Source organism: Anabrus simplex, chromosome 8, assembly GCF_040414725.1.
Source record: "Anabrus simplex isolate iqAnaSimp1 chromosome 8, ASM4041472v1, whole genome shotgun sequence".
NCBI lineage: Eukaryota > Metazoa > Arthropoda > Insecta > Orthoptera > Tettigoniidae > Anabrus > Anabrus simplex.
The window spans coordinates 91929157-91952232 of NC_090272.1; the positions used below are offsets into that span (position 1 = coordinate 91929157).

The 23076-nt window shown below is 39.5% G+C and overlaps 1 protein-coding gene across 1 annotated transcript in view; it reads right to left on the reverse strand.

Annotated features, from left to right (window-relative positions):
* Positions 1-422: 422 nt before the first annotated feature.
* TM9SF3 (transmembrane 9 superfamily protein member 3) overlaps positions 423-23076 on the reverse strand; it is a 107773-nt gene continuing 85119 nt past the window's right edge. Inside the window, exons 8-11 of the mRNA XM_067152358.2 lie at positions 18986-19194; positions 18737-18883; positions 5290-5373; positions 423-1379 (exon numbers count right to left, since the gene is read on the reverse strand). Coding sequence (XP_067008459.1) covers positions 1235-1379; positions 5290-5373; positions 18737-18883; positions 18986-19194 — 585 coding nt within the window. The 3' untranslated portion in view covers positions 423-1234. The remainder of the gene's footprint in view (positions 1380-5289; positions 5374-18736; positions 18884-18985; positions 19195-23076) is intronic.

A 23076-nucleotide genomic window follows, 5' to 3' on the forward strand; every position in this document is an offset into this window, starting at 1 on the left:
ATTCATCTGTGCAATGCTTTTATCTAGTACCTTTTGAATGATCAGCCGATGATGACCCAGATCTGGGGTCGAACCGGTACCATTTGTGATCGACTTGTGATGTAACCTCGCATTACTAAGTGTTATTGTATCGAATAGGTGGAACCATAATATATTATTAATTTAATTGCAATAAAGATGTACATAAAAAATACAAGCAGATCTGCTGACAGTATTTTTCAGTAAAGTTAAGCAGATTTGGGCTTGCATAGTCGCTTGTGGACATAATTTTCAACATTTTAAAAATAATTGCACAATGATTTTCTTAACACCCTGTAGCAAATGTGCAAGTGGGAACAGAAAACTGAAGTTAGGAAAACATGCAAAAGGGAAAAGCAGCATGCAGGTCAGGGCTTTACTACACAGATTAACATTACAAGATGTGATCAGTGAAGTCCCCCTTATTGAATGAAACACTGTATTTTGAAACAAGATAGCTTTAAATACAAACTGCAACATAAAAAGTGGTCCACAAAGCACGCTCACAGTTCGATATGCATGTGGAGAGAGGTCACTATTGCTATCACCTAAATTATCTACAATCATTAAGGTATGCTTTAACACTTCTCAACTGTCCATTCAACTTCAAATTTTTCCAAAATTCAATGCAATTACAAAATTGGAATGCCAGAATAAATACATAATTTCTGAACTATGAACAGATACTGTGAAAGTCTATAAAATTTTCTTGGAATTGTTATACATCAGTCTAACCATATTCACATGTGAAGAATATATAACGGTCACTATAATCATATGTGCAATAAAATAAAAAGAAAAGAAAATGAAAACAAAGATTCCACTGTAAACATTTTACGACAGATAAGCAAAAGTAACTTCTATACACACATACTGTAATGGCATAGATCACCACCTTAGTAAAATACTGGTTCTACATTTTAAAAAGTGTTTCAATACAAGAATCCTTCTTAACTGAGAAGGCAAAAAATATGTACTGTTTGTTAAGAAGTAAAGAGTTATTAGTGAACTTCTTAGAAAAAAAAACATTGCAGGCTGATTTTTCATTGAGTTCAGTTTCTTGACACTCTTCAGAACAAGGTGCTATGTCCCAATAACACACACACAACATTTATCCACTTTCACCGGTCTGCTCAGCTCGAAACACACATATACAAGTAGAGCGCTCCGTATTGTGTCATCACAGAATTAAAACTCGGACTGCTGTTCGCTTGTATTAGTCTATTTTCACTGTGGAATATATTTTTCTCACAAATACACTAGTACCAACATAACCCACAGTTCCACACATTACACCGAGCGCTAGGCTGAATAAAGCCATGTAACCAAAGTAGAAAGCTGTCTGAAAGAGCCCATACATTCTGAAATAAAACCAAAAAATGTAGATTATTACAAAGAAAACAGTATACATGAACATGAAAAATTTGTCACTGCATCTAATAAAATTAAAACTTAAAAGTAAGGGAAATTGAACGTACAAGTGTACGAGTGTGTTCTCACTCTATCTTGCAAGGAAAGTGCACGACCTTGTCAGAAATGTTTGTTGATGAAATTTGACAAGCAGAGCCAGGGAGAGTGGAAAGAAACTCTGGTGCAGTCTTTCTGCCATAGTCAAAGAGGCATAGGAGATAGAGACAAAATCAGCAGCACGCTATTAGATTGTTTCTTTCTTGTCCATAGATGAGACAAACTGATCCAAAAGCTGTTCTCTCTCTCTTTTCCGGCAAAGGTATTTCCCAGGTAATACAAAGAAGATCGGACAAATGAGGAATGTGAAATAAAAAACAAGTTCAAGAAACTTTCCAACATCATGCTCTTATACAGATATGAGAAAAGGCTGCCAAAGCACACAAAATACAGTACACTGATGATGAATGTTTCAAATAAAAATGACAACCATTAACAAAAGGACCTTCGAACACTTTTACAAGACTGTTGCATCGAACAGAATTATTCATCACAGAACTATTAGATAGTACTGCTTCACAAGAGAGAAGTTGCGCCTGACATCAACTTCAAGATGTCCTTTCAATGTGTGCAATTGTTCAAACAAAGAAACTGAATTGTGTCCCACAAGATTATTCGTCAAGTAGGACAAGATGAAGTGCCCCAAACAATGAACTTACGACTACAATCCGAGGAGTTTATTCAAAGAATCAGAGAGAATATTTTGGCTTCGCAGGTCCTGAACTGTGATTGAAGTTGCTTTGATAAAAAGGCCCACAGTGGGAGGATGTTAAGGCCAGCTGATATCAAATAGGTCCCCACCACTAGAGAATCGACTACAGCCACTACACACTTGGATACAGTAATACTTCTGATTTCAGTAGATGGTACTCTATGGTCACCGATGTATGTCTCGGAGCAAGAGATGGATGGAAAATTTCCTGCATCCTTCTCTGAATCTAAGTTGTTTCTAACAACATCAAATCTTTTGCTTATCTAAGTGCAAATATGAATAAGACAAGTTAGAAAAACTTTCTGAAAGAAGCATTTTTCCCCACTATGGCAGACAGAGATTTTCTATTAATCACCGACATGTAAAGCGTGTACAAAGACAAGCAGCTAATCCAAGAGTGTACTCCTGCCCATGTCCACTTGGAAGAGGTCCCAAAGCATTTGCCAGCCTACATCTGCTGTTGCTAGTGATGGCTGTCCTTCCAGATCTTAGTCAGCTTCGCCATCACATTGCAACCCACTGCAAGACACATCTCGAACTCATCCAAGTAGGCCCAATTGCTGAGATAACCAAATCAGTCCACCACCTCAAAGCCCGCTACTTGTCTTAGGTGTGACAAGATGCTGTTAGTACGGTCCATGAACACGACCTCTGTTTTGCCAACGTTGATCTCCAGTTCACATTCCCCACTCACTCTCGTGAGCCGGTTCATGACGACCTCCAGCTCTCTTGTGCTCAATGCTCTGTATACCTCACATTGCTGATCACCTTTCCCCCTACTCTAATGTCACCTTCCCAGCCTTCTAGTACCTTCTGCATAATGTGCTCTGAATAACAACAACAACAACAACAACAACAACAACAACAACAACAACAACATATGTTGTTGGGTATTCAGCCCAAAGGCTGGTTTGATCCTCTGCAGCTCCCCCAACAGCTGTCATAAATAGCCTAGGCGTCACTGAAAAGGCGTACTAGGGAGATGAGGAGTGAGGTAGTTTCCGATTGCTTTCCTCACCAAGCCAGCCGTTGCTACTACATATCAGCCTGCCAAGCCCACTGAAATGCATGCACCAACCGACCCTATGAGCTATATTTTCACACCATTCATAACAGGGACTGGCTGCATAAGGAATGGTATTACTAGCATCACTCATACCTCAGTCACTTTCATATTGTCAAAGCCAAGGATGAGACTGAGACAGGTCAATGAAAGTAACAAATTTATTCTAGCCCATACCAGAAGACATAGTGCACTGTAAACACTACATCTCGCCAGCAAAGGCATATAATAATAATAATAATAATAATAATAATAATAATAATAATAATAATAATAATAATAATAATGATGATGATGATGATGATGATGATGATGATGATGATGATGATGATGATGATTGCTGATAGGGCCAAGAAAGCAGCCAGCAGACAAAATCTAGGAATTGCAAAAAGGCTCGGAAATGTTATACCTTGATTCACTCGTTTCCAGTTCAGGTAGCAGTACTACCAAGATTAAGAGATGAACAGCTGTAACCAAAAATGTAATGCTGAATTTCTCATATTTGTGGCAGGATTGCTCTATCTTGCTATCACTGAAAATGAGAGTAGTATCCAGTCTGGCTATTTACAGATTTCCTCTATGGAGCTGAGAAGTGGACTCTCCATGCTACAGACTTCAAGAAGATTCTTTTGAAATATGACATCATCATGGCAAAAAATGTTATGCATATCTTGAACATCTTTTCCTACTAGTGACCCCATTAACCAGCTCAACCATAGAACCATATTATCACTGATGTGTAAACAAAGAGTTTTACAATCCTTTGGACACACTATGCAATGTGCGACTGACAGCATAGTAAAACTGATCCTTAGAAATGTTCCCTGATAGAAAGTCTTTCGTACAGTATGTCTGGCCAAGAACGGCAAGAGATGGAGAAACTGAACAATAACCCTCCTTGGAGAACACAATCCTAAGATTACTGAGGGAACAATAAGATAGTGTCTCTTCACTTGTCATAGACTTTAAGACATGTTAAGGAGTTTCCTTACAGAGCAAAGCTAGAGCTCTGAGCAGAGAAATGCTCGTACAGACTGAGTTAATACCACAAAAACCTCTAACTTGTCCAGTACATTTGGTACATAAACTGGTTTGGAGGAACATCTTATTAACAAGCGATGCCTCAGTGGCTTTCTTTATTCTATAGCTCTCAGAGCATACATTTGGAATTCTTAGGATTCTTTAAGAAAACACACTTTGTGCTAGACTTTGATGGCTCAAAAAGCAGGATAAACATACCAAAAGGTAAGAAATACAGGACAAAATAACAATGAGTTTAACATCTGTTATACACTTGGTTGTTCCATTTTCATCTCCAATACATGTTCATCATTTTACTCGGGCCCGTTTGCACCCACACTGTGGCCACGGGCATGCACCGCTCACCTGCCCTTAAACCCACAGATCTGCTGTTGAGTGACACAGTCTTGTGGGCACAGACAGCTCGCTTGCCCACTAATGAATAAATAGCAGTAAGCTTGGAATACAAAGTCAGCTGAGTATAAAGAAGTGGAGAAGTGGCCCGCCAAAGTGATGGAGTGTCGGCAGGTGAACCGTGCATGCCCAGTGTGACAGTTGTTTGTAAATAAAGCATGAAAAATACTCCTGTGGTAAACACCTTGGATTTAGTTTTAGAGAAGAATTTATCTTAGGGCAGTCAGTCTTATGGCAGTAGACTTAAAAATACAGCCACCCAAAATACTTGAACAACTCCCCGGATTAACTAAATTGGCTACGATGGTCTATATTAAAGGAATGTATATTCCCTGTCTTAAATGCTGAATGGCTGTATAAGAAGTGTTCTGCTGAACAGAGACCAAAATATGGTGATCCTGATTTGACAGCTTATACTAAGGTGTTGGCACTGATGAGCAAAGCGGTTTCATCCTTGCCCAGCAGAACACTTCATTGGTAGCTATCCAAAGAGAAGAAAGTATGCTGCTTCATGTACGGACCACACTAACCAACCCAGCATTCATTTTGCATGAAACATATTTAATGATTTATTACTTCTAGAAAGAATACTCACTTGGTTTTAAAGAAAAAGTAGTAAAAAGAATACATGTAGACATAGCCTGCCGTTGAAGCAGCAGCAAGGAAACTTGTCCACTGCCTGAAAGTAAGAAGAATAAAACATTTCACAGATAGTTCTACACTACGCAGCATATACCGTATTTTCTCACGTAATTAACGCATTTTACTGACAAAAAATACAGGCGAAAACTTTGGATGCATAAATTATTCAAGGAATTCAGATATTTAAAAATTATTTACAATTGATTAACATTTAACAGATAAACAATTGGTTCAACTCATTTCTGATTATCGTCACTTGGCGTAAAATTCCAGTGTGAGATATTTTCTGAAAAGTCGAATAAGGTACATCAGGTAAATTGGACACGTGGGTTTGAAGTACTGACACTGGAAATACGACCTGAAGTGAAATAAACTAATAAAAGTACAATTCATGCAAATACATAATGACATACCGGAGAAAAAAAAAAAAACTGTCCAACACAAGAAGGGCCAGGCATCGAAGGAGGGACCCTGCTAGATTTCCCCAAACCGTTCGTATCTAATTTTGTATGAGTGACGTGTCTATCCACCCTTTTTCTTGGATATGAACACAGAAATTTTACTTTAGGCACTGTTATTCGTTTTAGAACAACGTCGCCATAAGACCTATCTGTGTCGGTGCAACGTAAAGCAACTAGCAAAAAAAAAAAAAAAGACTAACGTAAGGAGGAAGCTTTCTGCCATCAGCTGTTACAGCAAGCATTGCAGTACATTGTTATTTTTCGCTTCCGTTAGTGCGTACGATAACACTCAATGTCCCTTTCTTATCGATTGTTCGACTTTGTGGCATATGTATAATATAATCACTGATGAAGGGAATGGTTGAGATTTCCCGAAACATGTATGGTTTAATTAATAATGTTTCTTTCATTTAATGAGTGTATTGATCAAGCCGGATTTAAATAAACTATTATAAATAGTTATATTATACATTCAGACCAGTCAATACGGACCAAACACAATATAAACCTATCATGGTTAAGTTTATTATTTGTGGCATATGGAAACCGATAGGCGTCTGACCTGCGGTTCCTATTTGGGAGATCAAATATTCCTTTACTTTTACGCTTCTCAATCACAAAGCGATAAAAATCAATTACTTTTTGGTTGGAATCATTCGGCATTTTTTGGCATAATGTTGTTCTTCGTCAAAGAGAAAGTCCATTTCTCTTCATAAAATTAATCATCCAGCCATGGCTAACCTTCAAACCTGAGACACTGATTCCATGTGCACCAGCTATTACTCATCCTTTAAAATACAGCATTTTGTGAGAAACGGCATAACCAACGCAGTGTAACAAAATCATATATTTAAGCAGATCCTCTTGTACTTGGATAAGGAGTACAAAATGAAAATAAATAAGTCTAAAACAAAAGTAAAGTGCAGTCAAACGAAGGCAGGTGATGCAGGAAATATTAGATTAGGAAATGAAGTCTTGAAGTAGATGAATATTGTTACTTGGGTAGTAAAATAACTAACGATGGCAGAAGTAAGGAGGACATAAAATGCAGACTAACACAAGCAAGGAAGAGCTTTCTTAAGAAAAATTTGCTCATTTCAAACATTGATATAGGAATTAGAAAGATGTTTCTGAAGACTTTCATCTGGAGCGTGGCATTGTATGGAAGTGAAACATGGATGATAACTAGCTCAGAAAGGAAAAGAATAGAAGCTTTTGAAATGTGGTGTTACAGAAGAATGCTCAAGGTGAGATGGATAGATTGAATCACGAATTAGGAGATACTGAATCAAATTGGTGAGAGGAGATCGATTTGGCTAAATTTGCCCTTGCATAATTTACGCATCCCAATATTTTTGGGTCCAAAGTGGAGAAAACGAAATGTTCATGTATTTGACGCACCCACTTCTTCAAACATCCATCACGCAGCTCCGGATGCATTTCGAAATAAAGATGTCAACTGCTCAAGTAGCAGCCTTCCTATTGCGAAATCGGGCATTCCAAATACTGGGCAATGTGCTGTTATCAGTCGATAGGAAATATCACTGCACTAAGTCAGTGAGAGAATCAGCGCAGGAGTGACTGGTGGCGCTCTATTCCAGTCTGGTACAAACATATTTTACGACTTCGTCCATACCATTCAGCAACTTCTTGAGATCTTCTGCAGTCTCAGAAAAAATAACAATATCATCGGCAAATCTCAAAGTTTTGATTTCCTCTTCTTGGATTGTGATTCCCTTTCCAAATTCTTCTTTGATTTCCTTTACTGCCTGTTCTATGTAAACACTGAAAAGGAGGGAGGACAAACTGCAGCCTGGCCTCACTCCTTTCTGGATTGCTGCTTCTTTTTCAAAGCCCTCGATTCTTATCACTGCAGACTGATTTTTATACAGATTGTAGATAATTCTTCGTTCTCGGTATCTGATCCCAATCACCTTCAGAATCTTAAATACGAAGGGTGGAACTTAAATAGTGGCAACTATTTATTTACAACAGATACAAAAGAGTTACATGTTAGCAACCTTCACTGCCCTTCAAAGTAGTCACCAGTGTTGTGTATAACTCGTTGCCAGCGATGTGGAAGTCATAGTATACCTTTAGCAGAACCTGTTCTATTGATGGTGCGAATGGAGCTGTCTACTGCCTGTCGAATCTCTGCAACAGTTCTGAAGCGAATGCGAGCTCACGAATCGTCTGGTTTCGATCACTGTCCAGTAAGGCTTCACTGACGCTCGTAGGACGACCTGCCCGATGAATGTCCGCCACAGTTTGCCGACCATCGTTGAAGGCTTTTGTCCAACGTGCCACTGTTCTGTAAGGCAATGCAGATTCCTCCCAAGCCTCTTGAAGACCCTGATGACACTGTCGTGCTGTACGACCTTACGACCTATGGCACATTCAATCTTGATCCAACTCTGTTGTTCCTGTTTGGAAAACATAGTGACGTTATGTTAGACTGCTAGTTCACAAGTGACTGTGTTTCTCTTGCTTGTGTGCACGCAGGTGATGTGGGATGGGTGAGTCTTGCATAGCATCTCCACAGCAGTGTTGCCACTATTAAAGTTCCAACCCTCGTAGTTTGGTCCAATCAACATTAACAAATGCCTTTTCTAGATCTATGAACGCCATGTACGTGGCCTTGTCCTTCTTAATTCGATCCTCTAAGATCCGACGTAAAGCCAGGATTGCTTCACAAGTTCCTACATTTCTTCTGAAGCCAAATGGATCTTCTCCCAACTCAGCTTCAACTTGTCTTTCCATTCTTCTGTAAATAATTCGTGTTTGCAAGCATGATATACTAAACTAATGGTGTAGTAGTTTTCACGCTTGTCAGCACCGGCTTCCTTGGGAATAGGTATAACAACATTCTGCCAAAAATCAGATGGCACTTCTCCTGTCTCATACATTTTACATACTAAATGGAATAACCTTGCCATGCTGGTTTCTCCTAAGTCAGTCATTAATTCAGAGGGAATATCATCAATTCCAGATGCCTTGTTCCTATTTAGGTCTCTCACAGCTCTGTCAAACTCTGACCTCAAAATTAGATCTCCCATTTCATCAGCATCAACAGCCTCTTCTTATTCCAAAACGAAATCATCTACATATTTACCTTGGTACAACTGTTGGATATGTTCCTGCCATCTTTCTGCTTTGTCTTCTTTCCCTTCCTTGATTTTCATGTATGTAGCATCTACTTTTCCTAGGACCATACAACCTTCGACATCCTTGCACCTCACCTTCAGCCATTTTTCCTTAGCTATCTTGCACTTTCTATCTACTTCATTCTTTAATCTTCTGTATTCTTTTCTGCCCTCTTCATTTCTAAGCATTCTTGTATTTTCGTCATTCATCAATCAGGTCTAGTATCTCCTGAGTTATCCACCGATTCTTAGTTGATCTTTTCTTCCTTCTTAACATTTCTGCAGCAGCCCTACTGATTTAATTTTTCATGATTATCCACTCTTCCTCTATTGTTTTTCCTTCAGCCTTTTCATTTAGTCCTTGTGCAACATTTTTCTTGAAACAATCCATCACACTCTTTTCGTTCAACTTGTCTAGATCCCATCTCCTTGCATTCCTTCCTTTCTTCAATTTCTTCCACTTCAGGTGGCATTTCATGACCAACAAGTTGTGGTCAGACAACTTGGCTAGATCCCATCTCCTTGCATTCCTTCCTTTCTTCAATTTCTTCCACTTCAGGTGGCATTTCATGACCAACAAGTTGTGGTCAGAGTCCACATCTGCTCCTGGGAAAGTTTTGCAATCCAACACCTGGTTTCTGAATCTCTGCCTAATCATAAACACTACAACTTTTATTATAATTTGGGTCCACCTTATTCAATACATAATGAAGTATATTTGATACCTTGCAGTGTCTCTAGGTCTCGTCCACATATACAGCCGTTGTTTGTCGTGTTTGAACCAAGTATTGGCAAGGACTAAATTATGATCAGTGCAAAAGTCAACCAGCCAACTTCCTCTTTCGTTCCTTTGTCCCAATCCAAATTCTCCTACTGTATTACCTTCTCTTCCTTCGCCTATCCCTGCATTCCAGTCTCCCATCACAATCAGACTATCGTCACCTTTTATATATTGTATTAAATCTTCTATCTCCTCATATATACTTTCGATTTTCTCATCATCTGCTGCAGTAGGCATATAGACCTACACTATTGTAGTGGGCATTGGTTTGGTGTCTATTTTGATGACAATAATTCTTTCACTATGCTGGTCGTAGTAACTTACCTGCTGCCCTATTTTCTCGTTCATTATTAAACCAACTCCTGCATTTCCCCGGTTTGATTTTGTGTTGATAATTCGGTAGTCGCCTGACCAAAAATCCTGTTCTTCCTGCCAACGTACTTTGACTTATACCAACTAGATCTAACTTTAGTCTATCCATCTCCCTTTTCAAATTCTCTAACCTACCACAGCGATTCAAACTTTTAACATTCCACGCTCCGACTCACAGAATGTCAGTATCCATCTTCCTGATGATTGCCCCCTCTCGTGGAGTCCCCACCTGGAGATCCGAATGGCGGACACCTCTGGAATATTTTACCCGGGAGGAAGCCATCATCATTACATCATTCATAGAGAGAGAGCTGCATGTCCTCGGGAGTTAGTTACGGCTGTAGTTTCCAATTGCTTTCAGCCGTGTAGCAGTATCAACACTGCTAAGCCATGTTGAGTATTATTACAAGGCTGTATCAGTCAATCATCTAGACTGCCGCCCTTGCAACTTCTGAAAGGCTGCTACCCACCTTTCGATGAACCATTCGTTATGATACAGGTGTTGACTCCCATAGGGAATCTGTAATATTTGTTCCGAATGAGCAAATTTATAATACCAATATAAATGGTCCGTTATTGGATATTATAAATTTTCCAGCTAACTCATTCCTGGTTATCAGCGTTTCGCCCCCGTGTGCTAGGCTGGGCTCATCAGTTGGTACCTAGCACACCTACCAAGACGCATGGCTAGTGCATACCGTGGAGGCCACCTGCGTAGGCTAATTGTAGCCACCGGCAGTGCCAATGCACTATGAGACACTGTCTCACTACTAAAATTTGATGCCTGCTTGGCCATCAGATGATACAGGTGTTGACTCCCATAGGGAATATGTAATATTTGTTCCGAATGAGCAAATTCATAATACCAATATAAATGGTCCGTTATTGGACATTATAAATTTTCCAGTTAACTCATTCCTGGTTGTCAGCGTTCGCCCCCGTGTGCTAGGCTGGGCTCATCAGTTGGTACCTAGCACACCTACCAAGACGCATGGCTAGTGCATACCGTGGAGGCCACTGCGTAGGCTAATTGTAGCCACCGGCAGTGCCAATGCACTATGAGACACTGTCTCACTACTAAAAATTGATGCCTGCTTGGCCATCAGATGATACAGGTGTTGACTCCCATAGGGAATATGTAATATTTGTTCCGAATGAGCAAATTTATAATACCAATATAAATGGTCCGTTATTGGACATTATAAATTTTCCAGCTAACTCATTCCTGGTTGCCAGCATTTCGCCCCCGTGTGCTAGGCTGGGCTCATCAGTTGGTACCTAGCACACCTACCAAGACGCATGGCTAGTGCATACCGTGGAGGCCACTGCGTAGGCTAATTGTAGCCACCGGCAGTGCCAATGCACTATGAGACACTGTCTCACTACTAAAAAATTGATCCCTGCTTGGCCATCAGACAACGCTGACAACCAGGAACGAGTTAGCTGGAAAATTTATAATGTCCAATAACGGACCATTTATATTGGTATTATAAATTTGCTCATTCGGAACAAATATTACAGATTCCCTATGGGAGTCAACACCTGTATCATCTGATGGCCAAGCAGGCATCAAGTTTTAGTAGTGAGACAGTGTTTCATAGTGCATTGGCACTGCCGGTGGCTACAATTAGCCTACGCAGTGGCCTCCACGGTATGCACTAGCCATGCGTCTTGGTAGGTGTGCTAGGTACCAACTGATGAGCCCAGCCTAGCACACGGGGGCGAAACGCTGACAACCAGGAATGAGTTAGCTGGAAAATTTATAAAGTCCAATAACGGACCATTTATATTGGAACCATTCGTTAGTCTGGTCTCTCAACAGATACCCATCCGATATGGTTGCACCTGCGGCTCGGCAATCTGCTTCATTGGGAAGTGCAAGCCTCCCCACCACGGAAGGTCACATGGTTCGCATACGTGCAAATTTCCATGCGAGAAAACAGATAATGTAAATTAAGGAGTCTTTTAAACAAATACATTCGAGGTAAACTGAAATCAAATCTAAAAATCACAGGAATAGATCCAGCTTTTGGGTAGATTGGCCATCTGCGTTTGCAGAGTTTTGCCAAGATATGCCATTTGGACTCTTTAGTTGGATTGATACACCCCTCCAAGACTCTCCGCATGGAGATACAAAAATGGCTTTTACGGCTGCATCTCCATGGGGAGTATACAAAGTTTGGAAATGGAGAATTCACTTCTCCTTTAGCAGGTTAGCAATCCCTATTTTGCTAACATGACAGGACCATGCAGTTGGTCTGCCACTGCTAAGCGGAGTCTTGGAGAGGCGTGCCAATCCATCTGATGAGCCCAAATGATACGTCTGGGCGAAACTCTGCAAATGCACACGGCCTAACGTCCCAAAAGCTGGTTCTATTCCTGTAATTTTTGAAATCAAATTATTTTCTCAAATTGAAAATAGTATGTTTTCTTTAATGTTTGTATTTTAGATGTTGAAAATTTACCAAATGGCAAAAGACTTTGGAGCAAGTATGTGCCTGCTCCAAGGGAAGTACAGTTCCAACACTGCAAGGAGGCAGTGAAATACAAACTAATAGGGATTCTTTGAGACAAAACTTTATGATGGCAGGATCAGTATGTGTTCACAGTATTAATATGTCCTCTGACCCAATCTGAGATGCAGAAAATAAAAATAATAAAAAAAAGTAGATGTGAGTGATGTACAATGCAAGAGCAGACTGTTCATATGCCATTTTAAATGTTGTGGTTTCATGTGTGTTGAAATCAACAACATTGTATGAGCATGATATATGGGTGCTTGTGTTGATTCTCTGTGCATCCCTTTCTTGGGTGATATGGTGTGCACACACATTCAATATCACTGCACGCATTAGGTCAGATCCTTTACCAGACCTCAACAGACATTGCTCAATCTAAAATATTATTTCTAATACGAGGAAGCAGAAGAAATGCTACCGTTCTTTTCCGAGATAAAAATACCCCACCGACGGGAGTTAGAGTAAATTGTTTCCGATGCCTGTCCTGACTCGATGGAACACTTGCTTCAAGTCTGTGGAATATGTGATGGATCACATTCAAGACATGAAAGAATTTTCTTCATTACTGGAAGAACAAAGCTGTACTGTTAAATATTTTATACATTTAAACAGAAAATAATGTAAATCTGATCACAACATTGGCATGCTTTCTTGTAGAGCATTGCAAACCAATAGTGGATTTAATTTAGGTGCTTGAAGGAAATTCTTATCCCCACGTGTACATACGAGCATCTAAGATCCCAGGTATGATGGAGAAGTTTGAAGCAATTGGCAGTGGCATGCCTGGTGATGTTACTCACCCAAAATTGAAGAAAAATTATTATAAGAATTATGAACTGAGACAGGGTTCCCACTAGTAACCTAAATCTTTTTTCCCTATATTTTCCCTGTGTTTTCTCTGGGATATTCCCATTTTCCCTGCATTAAATTTAGTGGGGCATGGTACATAAGAGTAATGCTTGAGCATTTTTATCACAGTCTGGAATCATAATCTTGAAACACATTTTGCACAAACACTTATAATGACATAAAGAACTTGAAATAAATGTATCATATGTCAAACAAGCTAGAACTTATCATAAAATGCCAATCTGTGAAGTGGATTATCAGTAATCCCATAGTACACAGTACACTACAAGAACCACTACAACCAATGAAAATGAACTACAGTACATTGCTCGTAGCAAGCCATCAGTCATTCACTCTTCAAACTAATGCCTGCATTCGTCAGGGGCCTTATTCTTGAAACTGGCAAGTTGCCAGTTTCTAAAGATACCCGTAACACAAACATAAACTCAGGAATTAGTTCCCAGTTTCTTTAGCAAATGGAAGTGTCGTTCAAATACGTATGTTGGTCAACTAGTGTGAACAGAAACAAGCACCACTGGCACATTCCATTCTTTGTAGAATGCTTTTCTGTGATAATTATGCTTTTCCATAATAATTTATCCTTAATACTGAGGTGAAATCCGTAATAATTACGGGCAGTCCACAATACTTAGCACCTCTATGTTATGTAAATTACACAGGTAACTTTTAAAACATTGGGCATTTTAAAAAGAACATGAAGATTACAGTTATTGCCTTTTTAATTTATAATACACACCTCAAAAGAAGTTTTGCACCACCTGTATTCTTCAGTGTTTGTGAAGGACATTTACTCTAAAAGTTGTTGCAAGACATCTGAATGACTTGTAACGCTAGCTGTCTCAGAACAGTCCAGCAGAGTCCACTGTTACTGTCACCTGTGGACAAATGACAAAACCACATTTGTGTTCTGTGCAATATACAGACATGCCTCGACAAGTCGTTACCGCTTTTGACCATAAGCACATAGTGACATTGCGTCAGCAAGGCCTGTCTGTGAGGGCAATTGCCGACCTGTTTGGTGTACACCATAGCAATGATGTCAGGATATACAGCTGCTATTGTGTGACACAAAATATTGAAGATCATCCTCACAGTGATCGTCCGCAGTTAACAACAGGAGCTGATGATCATTGGGTGCAAATCCTGGCTCGCAGGAATCCAGAAGACACCACAACAGAACTGCGTAATGCCTTATGTATGGCAGGCAACTGGTATGGCTGTGTCTACGCAAACAATCAGAAATAGCCTCCATAGCGACCACCTACACACACGAGTTCCTTAGTGAACACCTGTACATACATTCCAACACCGCAGCGCAACGTACAGGTGGACAAGGGAGCATTTGGACTGGACTCAGGAAGAATGGCGGCAGGACCTCTTCACAGACGAGTGCCGAATGAGCCTGACGCTGGATAATCGCTGGAGGAGTGTTTGCAGAGAGTCAGGTTATGCCAGATGAGTCCTGTACACCAACCAAAACATGCCCATCAGAGAGACGGATCTATCATGATTTGGCAGGGCATTATGTATGGATGCCAGATGCCACTCATTGTCGTACAGGACAATATGACTGGTACACAATATCGGAACAGAATCCTCAGGCCCATACTGACAACATTTTGGAGACATGTTTGTTCTGATAAATGACAATGCGCACCCACACCGCTCCAATCTTTTGAATCTCTTCCTCAGAGAGGCCCACATCCATTGGATGGACAGGTCTGCGGTGTCTCTGGACATGAATCCCATTGAATGCGCCTGGGATACGCTGAAACAGGCAATGCAACGGCGAATGAATCGACTTCTGACCTAGCCAAAGGGCTGCTGTCAAAGAGTGGGACAGGATCGACCAGGAGAGCCTCAATCGCCTTATGGACAGCGTGCAACAATGGGTCCAATCAGGCTTCACTGCATGGGGTGGGACAACACCATACTGAAAGGCAGAATCAGATTCCCATGTTCAATAGGCGGAAGCACGTTGCCGAAGAATAGTGTTTGTGTTGTGTCTGTAGTTGCTTTTTCTTTATACCAATCATGTTATGCTTCACAAAATGTGTACAAAATAAATATACAAAATAAAATATTTATAAAATCCTCCTATCAATACAAGTCAAGTCATCTGTTAGATGAAGCAAAGTCTATACATGTTTCAGCCTAATCTCAAGGCCATCTTCAGTAGTATAACAATGATTACATAATATACAAACAAATTAAAAATTGTAATGATGTGAAGTGACAGTGATCATGATTAGTGAGTTAAAAACACATTGAGGTACAAAGTCCTCTCGTCTAATAGATCTTGCTGACTGTTAAATAAAAACACTATGCCGAGGAGTGTAGTGAGACCGTCAATACTACGAATAAAACGTGCATAACATCTGTAATGAGAAAAAAGGAATATATGAGTGGATGAAGAACAAGTTAAAAGTAATGGAGGGGGAGGGGCAGGGAGGGAGGGACGTTGTGATTCGCGGAAGGAGGGTGTTGATGGAAGGGCGGGTCTTGTTCTAGAATGTCGGTAGTGAAACTCTTTTTTATTTTTATTAATGAACTGTTCGCAGATGAGCGGGACAAAGGTTTCCAATAAAATATTTTTCTTTTCGTTGATTTCATTTAAGTTATAGACGGGATTGTTATATTGGTCGATATCTATATATATATTCTCTAGTACATTAAGTAAGGGACCTTTCTGTTCGTAATGCAGGATCTTTAAATCTTGATCAATTGTTGTGTATTTTGATTTTTCTCTCTACCATGTTCGCTCATGGCTGAGTAGCGATTATACTTTAGGGCATTAAGATGTTCGGAGTATCTTACATTGAAACTGCGGCCTGTTTGTCCAATATACGTTGAAGGACATGATTGGCATTTTAATTTGTATATTCCAGAGGTAGAAATTTTTTTGCTGTTGCTGTTGAATCCCATACATTCCCTGGGACCATCAGCAACCTAGAAACCTGGAACTCCAAGTGATGCAAAAGGTTTTTTGAGGTGTGTATTATAATTTAAGTTTTGGTTTAATGAGAACAAAGCAATTACAAATGAATGGGGGGGAGTTTCTATCAATGAACATTTAATTTTACTAACAAAGTAAAGATCTGGAATTACATTATCATAGCAATGAATTGTAAGCTACACCACATTAATTAATGCAATACTAGATACGTTGCAGGCCTTGTGTACTGCCACCTTAACGCAAGTATGTCTATCTTTTGCATTCACTCTCCTTCACTACCACACGTGCTCACTTAATCTGTCTATATTTTTCTCCTAAAGTACTGCTCGCTGCACATGACTCTCGTAGTGTCTACAAATCAGTCTCGTTCGATCATTTTGTTTGGGTCCAGTCATAGATCGAAAAACTTAATTTTGATGTGGTAAGTCATTTCCCTGTGTTTTCCCTGTATATTTTCTGTAATTTTATTTCCCTGTCCTCTCCCTGTGAGACAAACATTTTGGAATTTAGGAAGCAAAAACTTGACAAATCTTTCACTTCTGCAATGTGAGGACAAAATATGTTTTTGTTATAAATATGGGGATGAAAGGAGATATATTTAATTAAAATTGAACCTTTTCCCATTATGGAAGCATTTCAACAGATCTATATATTAATTCAAAGACTGAAAATGTTGAAATGCATGCAAAATATTCTACACAAGTAGCAGATATGAATACCATTCAGTATGTTATTTAAACTTTTTAGTGTCAGGAGCCTATATTGGATGTTCAGAATTGATCTTCCCATATTATACAGTTTATGGAGATGGCAAGGTGCCAACATTTTGTCTTGTAGGAGTTCTCTAACCCTAGCAATACCAACAGGGAGGTGGAGAGGTAATTTTGTGCCCGCCACTTCAATTGGTTATGGTTTAGTCATGGTATTTTTTTCTAAGTTTACTATAGAGAAATGTACTGTCTCTTTTGAATCCAGCTACCTAACCACATACAGATAATTACTTATTTACACTTTTAATTCTAGTACAAGATATTAACAATTTTCTTTTGGTGGGAACAGAAGTAGTTCATGTGTATTACAAGAAGACAAGGGATGGAGTGGACACTGTTGATAAGATGCTGCAGAAATATTCCACAAAGAACGGGACTTAAAGAGGGTCACAACCAGCTTTGTACACTCTTTTAGACATTGTGGCAATGAATAGTTTCACAATATTATTGCTGAATTTTCCAAAATGAAACAAAGAAAAGCCTAATAAGCCAAGACTGTATTTACGAGAACTGGCTATTCAATTCCCCCGTGGTGTAGGGGTAGCATGCCTACCTCTTACCCGGAGGCCCTGGGTTCGATTCCCGGCCAGGTCAGGGATTTTTACCTGGACCTGAGGGCTGGTTCGAGGTCCGCTCAGCCTACGTGATTAGAATTGAGGAGCTATCTGATGGTGAGATGGCGGCCCCAGTCTAGAAAGCCAAGAATAGCGGCCGAGAGGATTCGTTGTGCTGACCACACGACACCTCGTAATCTGCAGTCCTTCGGGCTGAGGAGCGGTCACTTGGTAAGCCATGGCCCTTCAAGGGCTGTAGTGCCATGGGGTTTGGTTTGGTTTTTTGGCTATTCAATTCATCAAACCCTGCATTGAGGAGTATGTTCAAAATACTAAGGGATTGAGGAAATCAGAAATTTTGGCCGGAAGAGATACATTAGACTGTAAATTAAATCAGACAGCGAAAGCCAAGAAAGCTGATGGTAGAAGAGGGTGTTCCCACCTTTGTTTCAGTTGCATGCGGAAAACACAGTATGAAAACTATCGTATGCTCTAAGTGTGCTGAAGACAGTGATCAGTGATGAGTGAGATGAATAATTTCTTGTCTAAACTTCTTTTTCCATGATACAGAAAAAAATGTATGATTTTGTTTACAACTGTTGTTAATTAAGTTATTATTACCCTTTGAGGTTCAAAATATATGATATGTTGATTAAAGAGTAATACAAATCACACAAAAGAAATTTAGTCTGGTGGTCACAAAATACTCCACTTTTGGTAGCTTGTGGTTTGAAAATAGCTTGGTACTGCACCTTCAAATACCACCGGACTGAGCCGGGATTGAACCTGCCAACTTGAGCTCTGGAGGCCAGTGCTCAACTGCCTGATCTACCCTGCCTCCTCCCATATTCACACCTGATTTTAAACTGAACCTGCAGGGGATCCAAGTGGAAATATAACTGGACTTCAAAGGGTTAAAGAGAAGTTAAATGCACTTTCATGTATACATCAGTTCACTGTTACATTATACTTACCACCGGTAATCCTCAGCATTCAACAGGAAGTAGGTGCATACAATGGTGACACATACAGTTACAATCATCAAGATTATGAAGACCAACAGCATGAAGCCATACACATAGTAGATCTTGTATGCCCAGAACGATGTAAAGATGAAGTACCTAAAATTTAACACATCAAGTCAGGCTGATGGTACTCTAGCTAAGTAACGTAAGTCAGTTTCAGCAATTTGACCTTGAATTTGGAAACTGGTTAATACTTACATTTCAATGAAGATAGAACCAAATGGGAGCACTCCTCCAAGCACCACAATCACAGCTGGCTCCATGAACCACTTCTTCTCAGGAATGGGCCGAGGAACGGCATTGATGCGGCATGGGAAATCAGGTTGACCGGCCAAATTACGGCCCAATACCGTGCCCACAAGGGTCAAAGGAAGGATCACAAAGATACAAATGCAAGTTACAGCAACCTGCCAACATAAACATAAAAAATAAATGTATACATGCAACATAACAGTTGAATTATTGGAAGAGACTAGTGGGACTGGTGCTCAAATTAGCACACATTTGCAAGAAACTATGGAGAAACAGCAAATGACTATCAGACTGGGTTATACCCATCTCTATCCCTCTGCACAAAAGGGCCTCCACAACAAAATGTGATAACTACAGAACCTTATCTCTTATTTCACATGCCAGCAAGATCACGTTACAAATCTTGCGAGAGTGACTCCAACATTACTTAGCTTCACAGATTACCCCTCAACAAGCTGGCTTAGTCAAAGGGAAAGGGACCAGAGAACAACTGCTGAAAATCAGACAGATAATAGAAAAGAGCAGAGAATTTCAGCTTCCTACAATAATCTGCTTTCTAGATTACAGAAAAGCCTTCAACTGTGCTCAATGGATAAAATGTGGCAAATATTATTAGAAATGGGAGTTCCAAAACATCCTGTCTGGCTGATAAAAAAGTCTCTATAAATCGAACACACCAGCTATCAGGATACGTGGTAAGATATCTGAAGTCTTCAAGACAGAAGAGGGTGTACATCAAGGCTGTATACTATCACAAGTGCTCTTCGACATACGAAGGGCGTACTATATTGTTTTACACTATTTTTTCTACCTAAATGAAGTACATTACACATTAATTGAATTATAATTGAATCGTATTATAAGTATGTATATATATATATATAGGTACATTTTCGTGAACTAAGCAAATACTTGATCATTAATCTATCCTTCAATCTCCGTCAGCGTATGAAACTACAGCACTTGACGTTGTAAACACCGCGCCGATCTTCTGGAGCTTGCAAGTTACTTCGGTTGAGGTGCTCGTCTTCGGCTTCTTCATGACTTTAGATCTTCATACTTGGATTGTGTTGTGACTTTGTGCCTGACGGTGTATGCAGTCTGGCTCATTTAACTGTTCTCTGCTTTTCGTGAACATTGTGAGACAGTGCCAAACATTGCGTGTGCCGTGCTGATGCTCGGAAGATTACGTATTACTTCTTTTAAGTGACTTACTCTTACTCTTTAAGTGACTTCGTCTGAATTTTACAGTGCCTACCCCCGTCATTTTTACATCGCCTCTTCAACTGATATTGTGTGGACTTGACCGTTATCTTCTTTCTTACTTATGCATTGTTTTTCGAGTTATAATCGGCTGATGATGACCCAGACTGGGGTCGAAACCGGTACCATTTCCACTTTTAATTAAATAAGAATGTAATCTCTACATCTCTTATTTACTTGTATTGAATAGGTTGAACTACCATATTTATTATTTCAATTTAACTGTGATACTTTTCAATACAGAACAATGAAATTTTTATCTTTATATGTTGCGCCTTGTCGAATCCACTTCCAATGCTAGTACTGACAAAATAGTCCTAATCATAATACTTTCTCAAGCAGCATCATAAAAAGTAACCACTATGGGATAAAACTTGGAATCAGTATCATTGCTTCCACCTGTTGACAATGAAAATGGACTATTTTGTAAACAAGTAACAATGTCCTGTATTGCAATACACACCATATCGTTTAGGACACACGTTTGTTTTTGTGCAACCACAACCATACTTATTTTGCGATTTCCGACATAGGAAACATCTCTCTGAACAAAGCTCCTGCATGATCAGCTGCACTCAACGGAATGTTACATTCCATTTAAAAAAAGTAAACACACTGCCTTTATTACATCGTAAACATTATTGTCAGCCTTGGGGGAAAAAAAAAAAAACTGTTTATTTTCTCATTTTCTTCCTTAGATTTAAAATTACTAAAATGTTTAACACACATCACATGATTAGTCAGGTTCCTTTTGCCGCCATGTGTTATGTTGATATCAAAAGAGCATACAGTACAAAAGGCAAATTTAATTTGTCACCTTTTCTCGATTTCAATATACATGGGAAATTGACAGAACAGGTTTCTCTAAACACCTGATGATGATTTTTCATCGATTACCGATAAACAATGATCATAAGACAAAATAAGTAACAAAGACAATTCACGTTACTCCACGACTACATAACCTCAGCTTTACAATACGTAGCAATCAATATGAAGCAAATTATGCGACAAACATAATTCAAATGTTTTTTGTAAGTACAACATGACTTACGCTTTGTAATTCGTGGTGAAGAACAAAATAAATATTTTTTATACAGGGCAGAAAATGTTATTATTGAACAAATCAATGCAAAGAACAAGCAAATGGTTATTCAAGAGTCAGTCTCTTCCAACACAAACAAATCGATATCGATCGATGGAGATGCAGGACCCATCTCGTATTCCCAGTCGAAGAGTGTAACAATCGGAAGAATATAAATCAGAGCAATGTATCAAATATTTGCTGGTCATACAGCATGTATTGGCAGATTGTGGAAGCTTGTTCTGGAGCAAATTTTAAAAAGAAGATCGTGGTACATAAAATCAAAAAATATTATAGTTCATCCATAAAATCGTAAAACACACTGACTTTCCGTAAATTCTATGGACGAACTGTAAAAGCTAGCAGGTATGCACTATCATCAGATTAACAGGCCTATGCTATTTGCAGATCCCAAATGAATAATTGCCGACGGCTATGGATGATGATCCTCAGAATATATTCAGGGAATTGTGGTTACTAGATGATGGATCATTATCTTCATTATTCACTGATATGCCTTTAAAAATTCAGTCTGCAAGCCTCTCTGAAATAAGTAAGTGCTTCCCCAATCCTCTATTTGTAACGAACTCTGTAGCCTGTTTTAGATCCAAACCTCTTAAAACTGATCATCTTTGCCCCATTCCATGTTTCTTAGTTCACTAAGAAATTGTTTTCAATGTTATTTAGGAATAGGTTTGCTATTATCACTGCTAATGGGTGAGCCCATGGTTAACCCTAAATTTCGACAATACATTTTGCTGTTGAATGCAAAACTGTTTTGGTTAACGGTTGTTCTTAGGTAATATCCAGTTTTCCGTAAAAGTACACGCACGCACGCACACACGCACACACACACGTTAAAATCAATATGAAACAGCAATCCCCCCATGGCACTACAGCCCTTGAAGGGCCCTGGTCTACCAAGCGACCACTGCTCAGCCCGAAGGCCTGAAGATTATGAGGTGTTGTGTGGTCAGCGCGACGAATCCTCTTGGCCATTATTCTTGGCTTTCAGACCGGAGCCGCTATCTCACCGTCTGATAGCTCCTCAATTCTAATCACGTAGGTTGAGTGGACCTCAAACCAGCCCTCAGATCCAGGTAAAAAAACCTAACCTGGCCGGGAATCGAACCCGGGGCCTCCGGGTAATAGGTAGGCACGCTACTCCTATGCCACGGGGCCGGCAAACAGCAATCAGTTTGTTCAAAAGTTTTCATGGATGAGTTCTGTACAGTGGCCTACTCATTAGTACTGTATTTCCTAATTCCGATACTCTGCGAACACGCATGTTCAGTTTCATTCTTTAAAACAATTGCAAAGCATCATTCCAGAGGCTTCTCTGGCAAACGTTACTCGTAATAACGGATGAATCAGTGAAAACATTCTCATTATAACCAAAGGATACTGCACAAGAATTTATGAGGGGCATAAAAATATTGTCATTACAACAAGTTTCTCGCTATAGAAGACTTCTACTGCACTAAAACCACCGTGGTCGGATATGTACGTAAGCCCTCTCACTTTAGCCCTAAGCGCCCACACTCTAAATTCCTTAATAATAATAATAATAATAATAATAATAATAATAATCGTATAGCCTCACCTACCATGTGCAAGAATTTTAATTTGATGCCATATGGTTGCCTGCTCGTCAATTCTGAGATTCTGTTTTACTCTAGGCCTACTACAT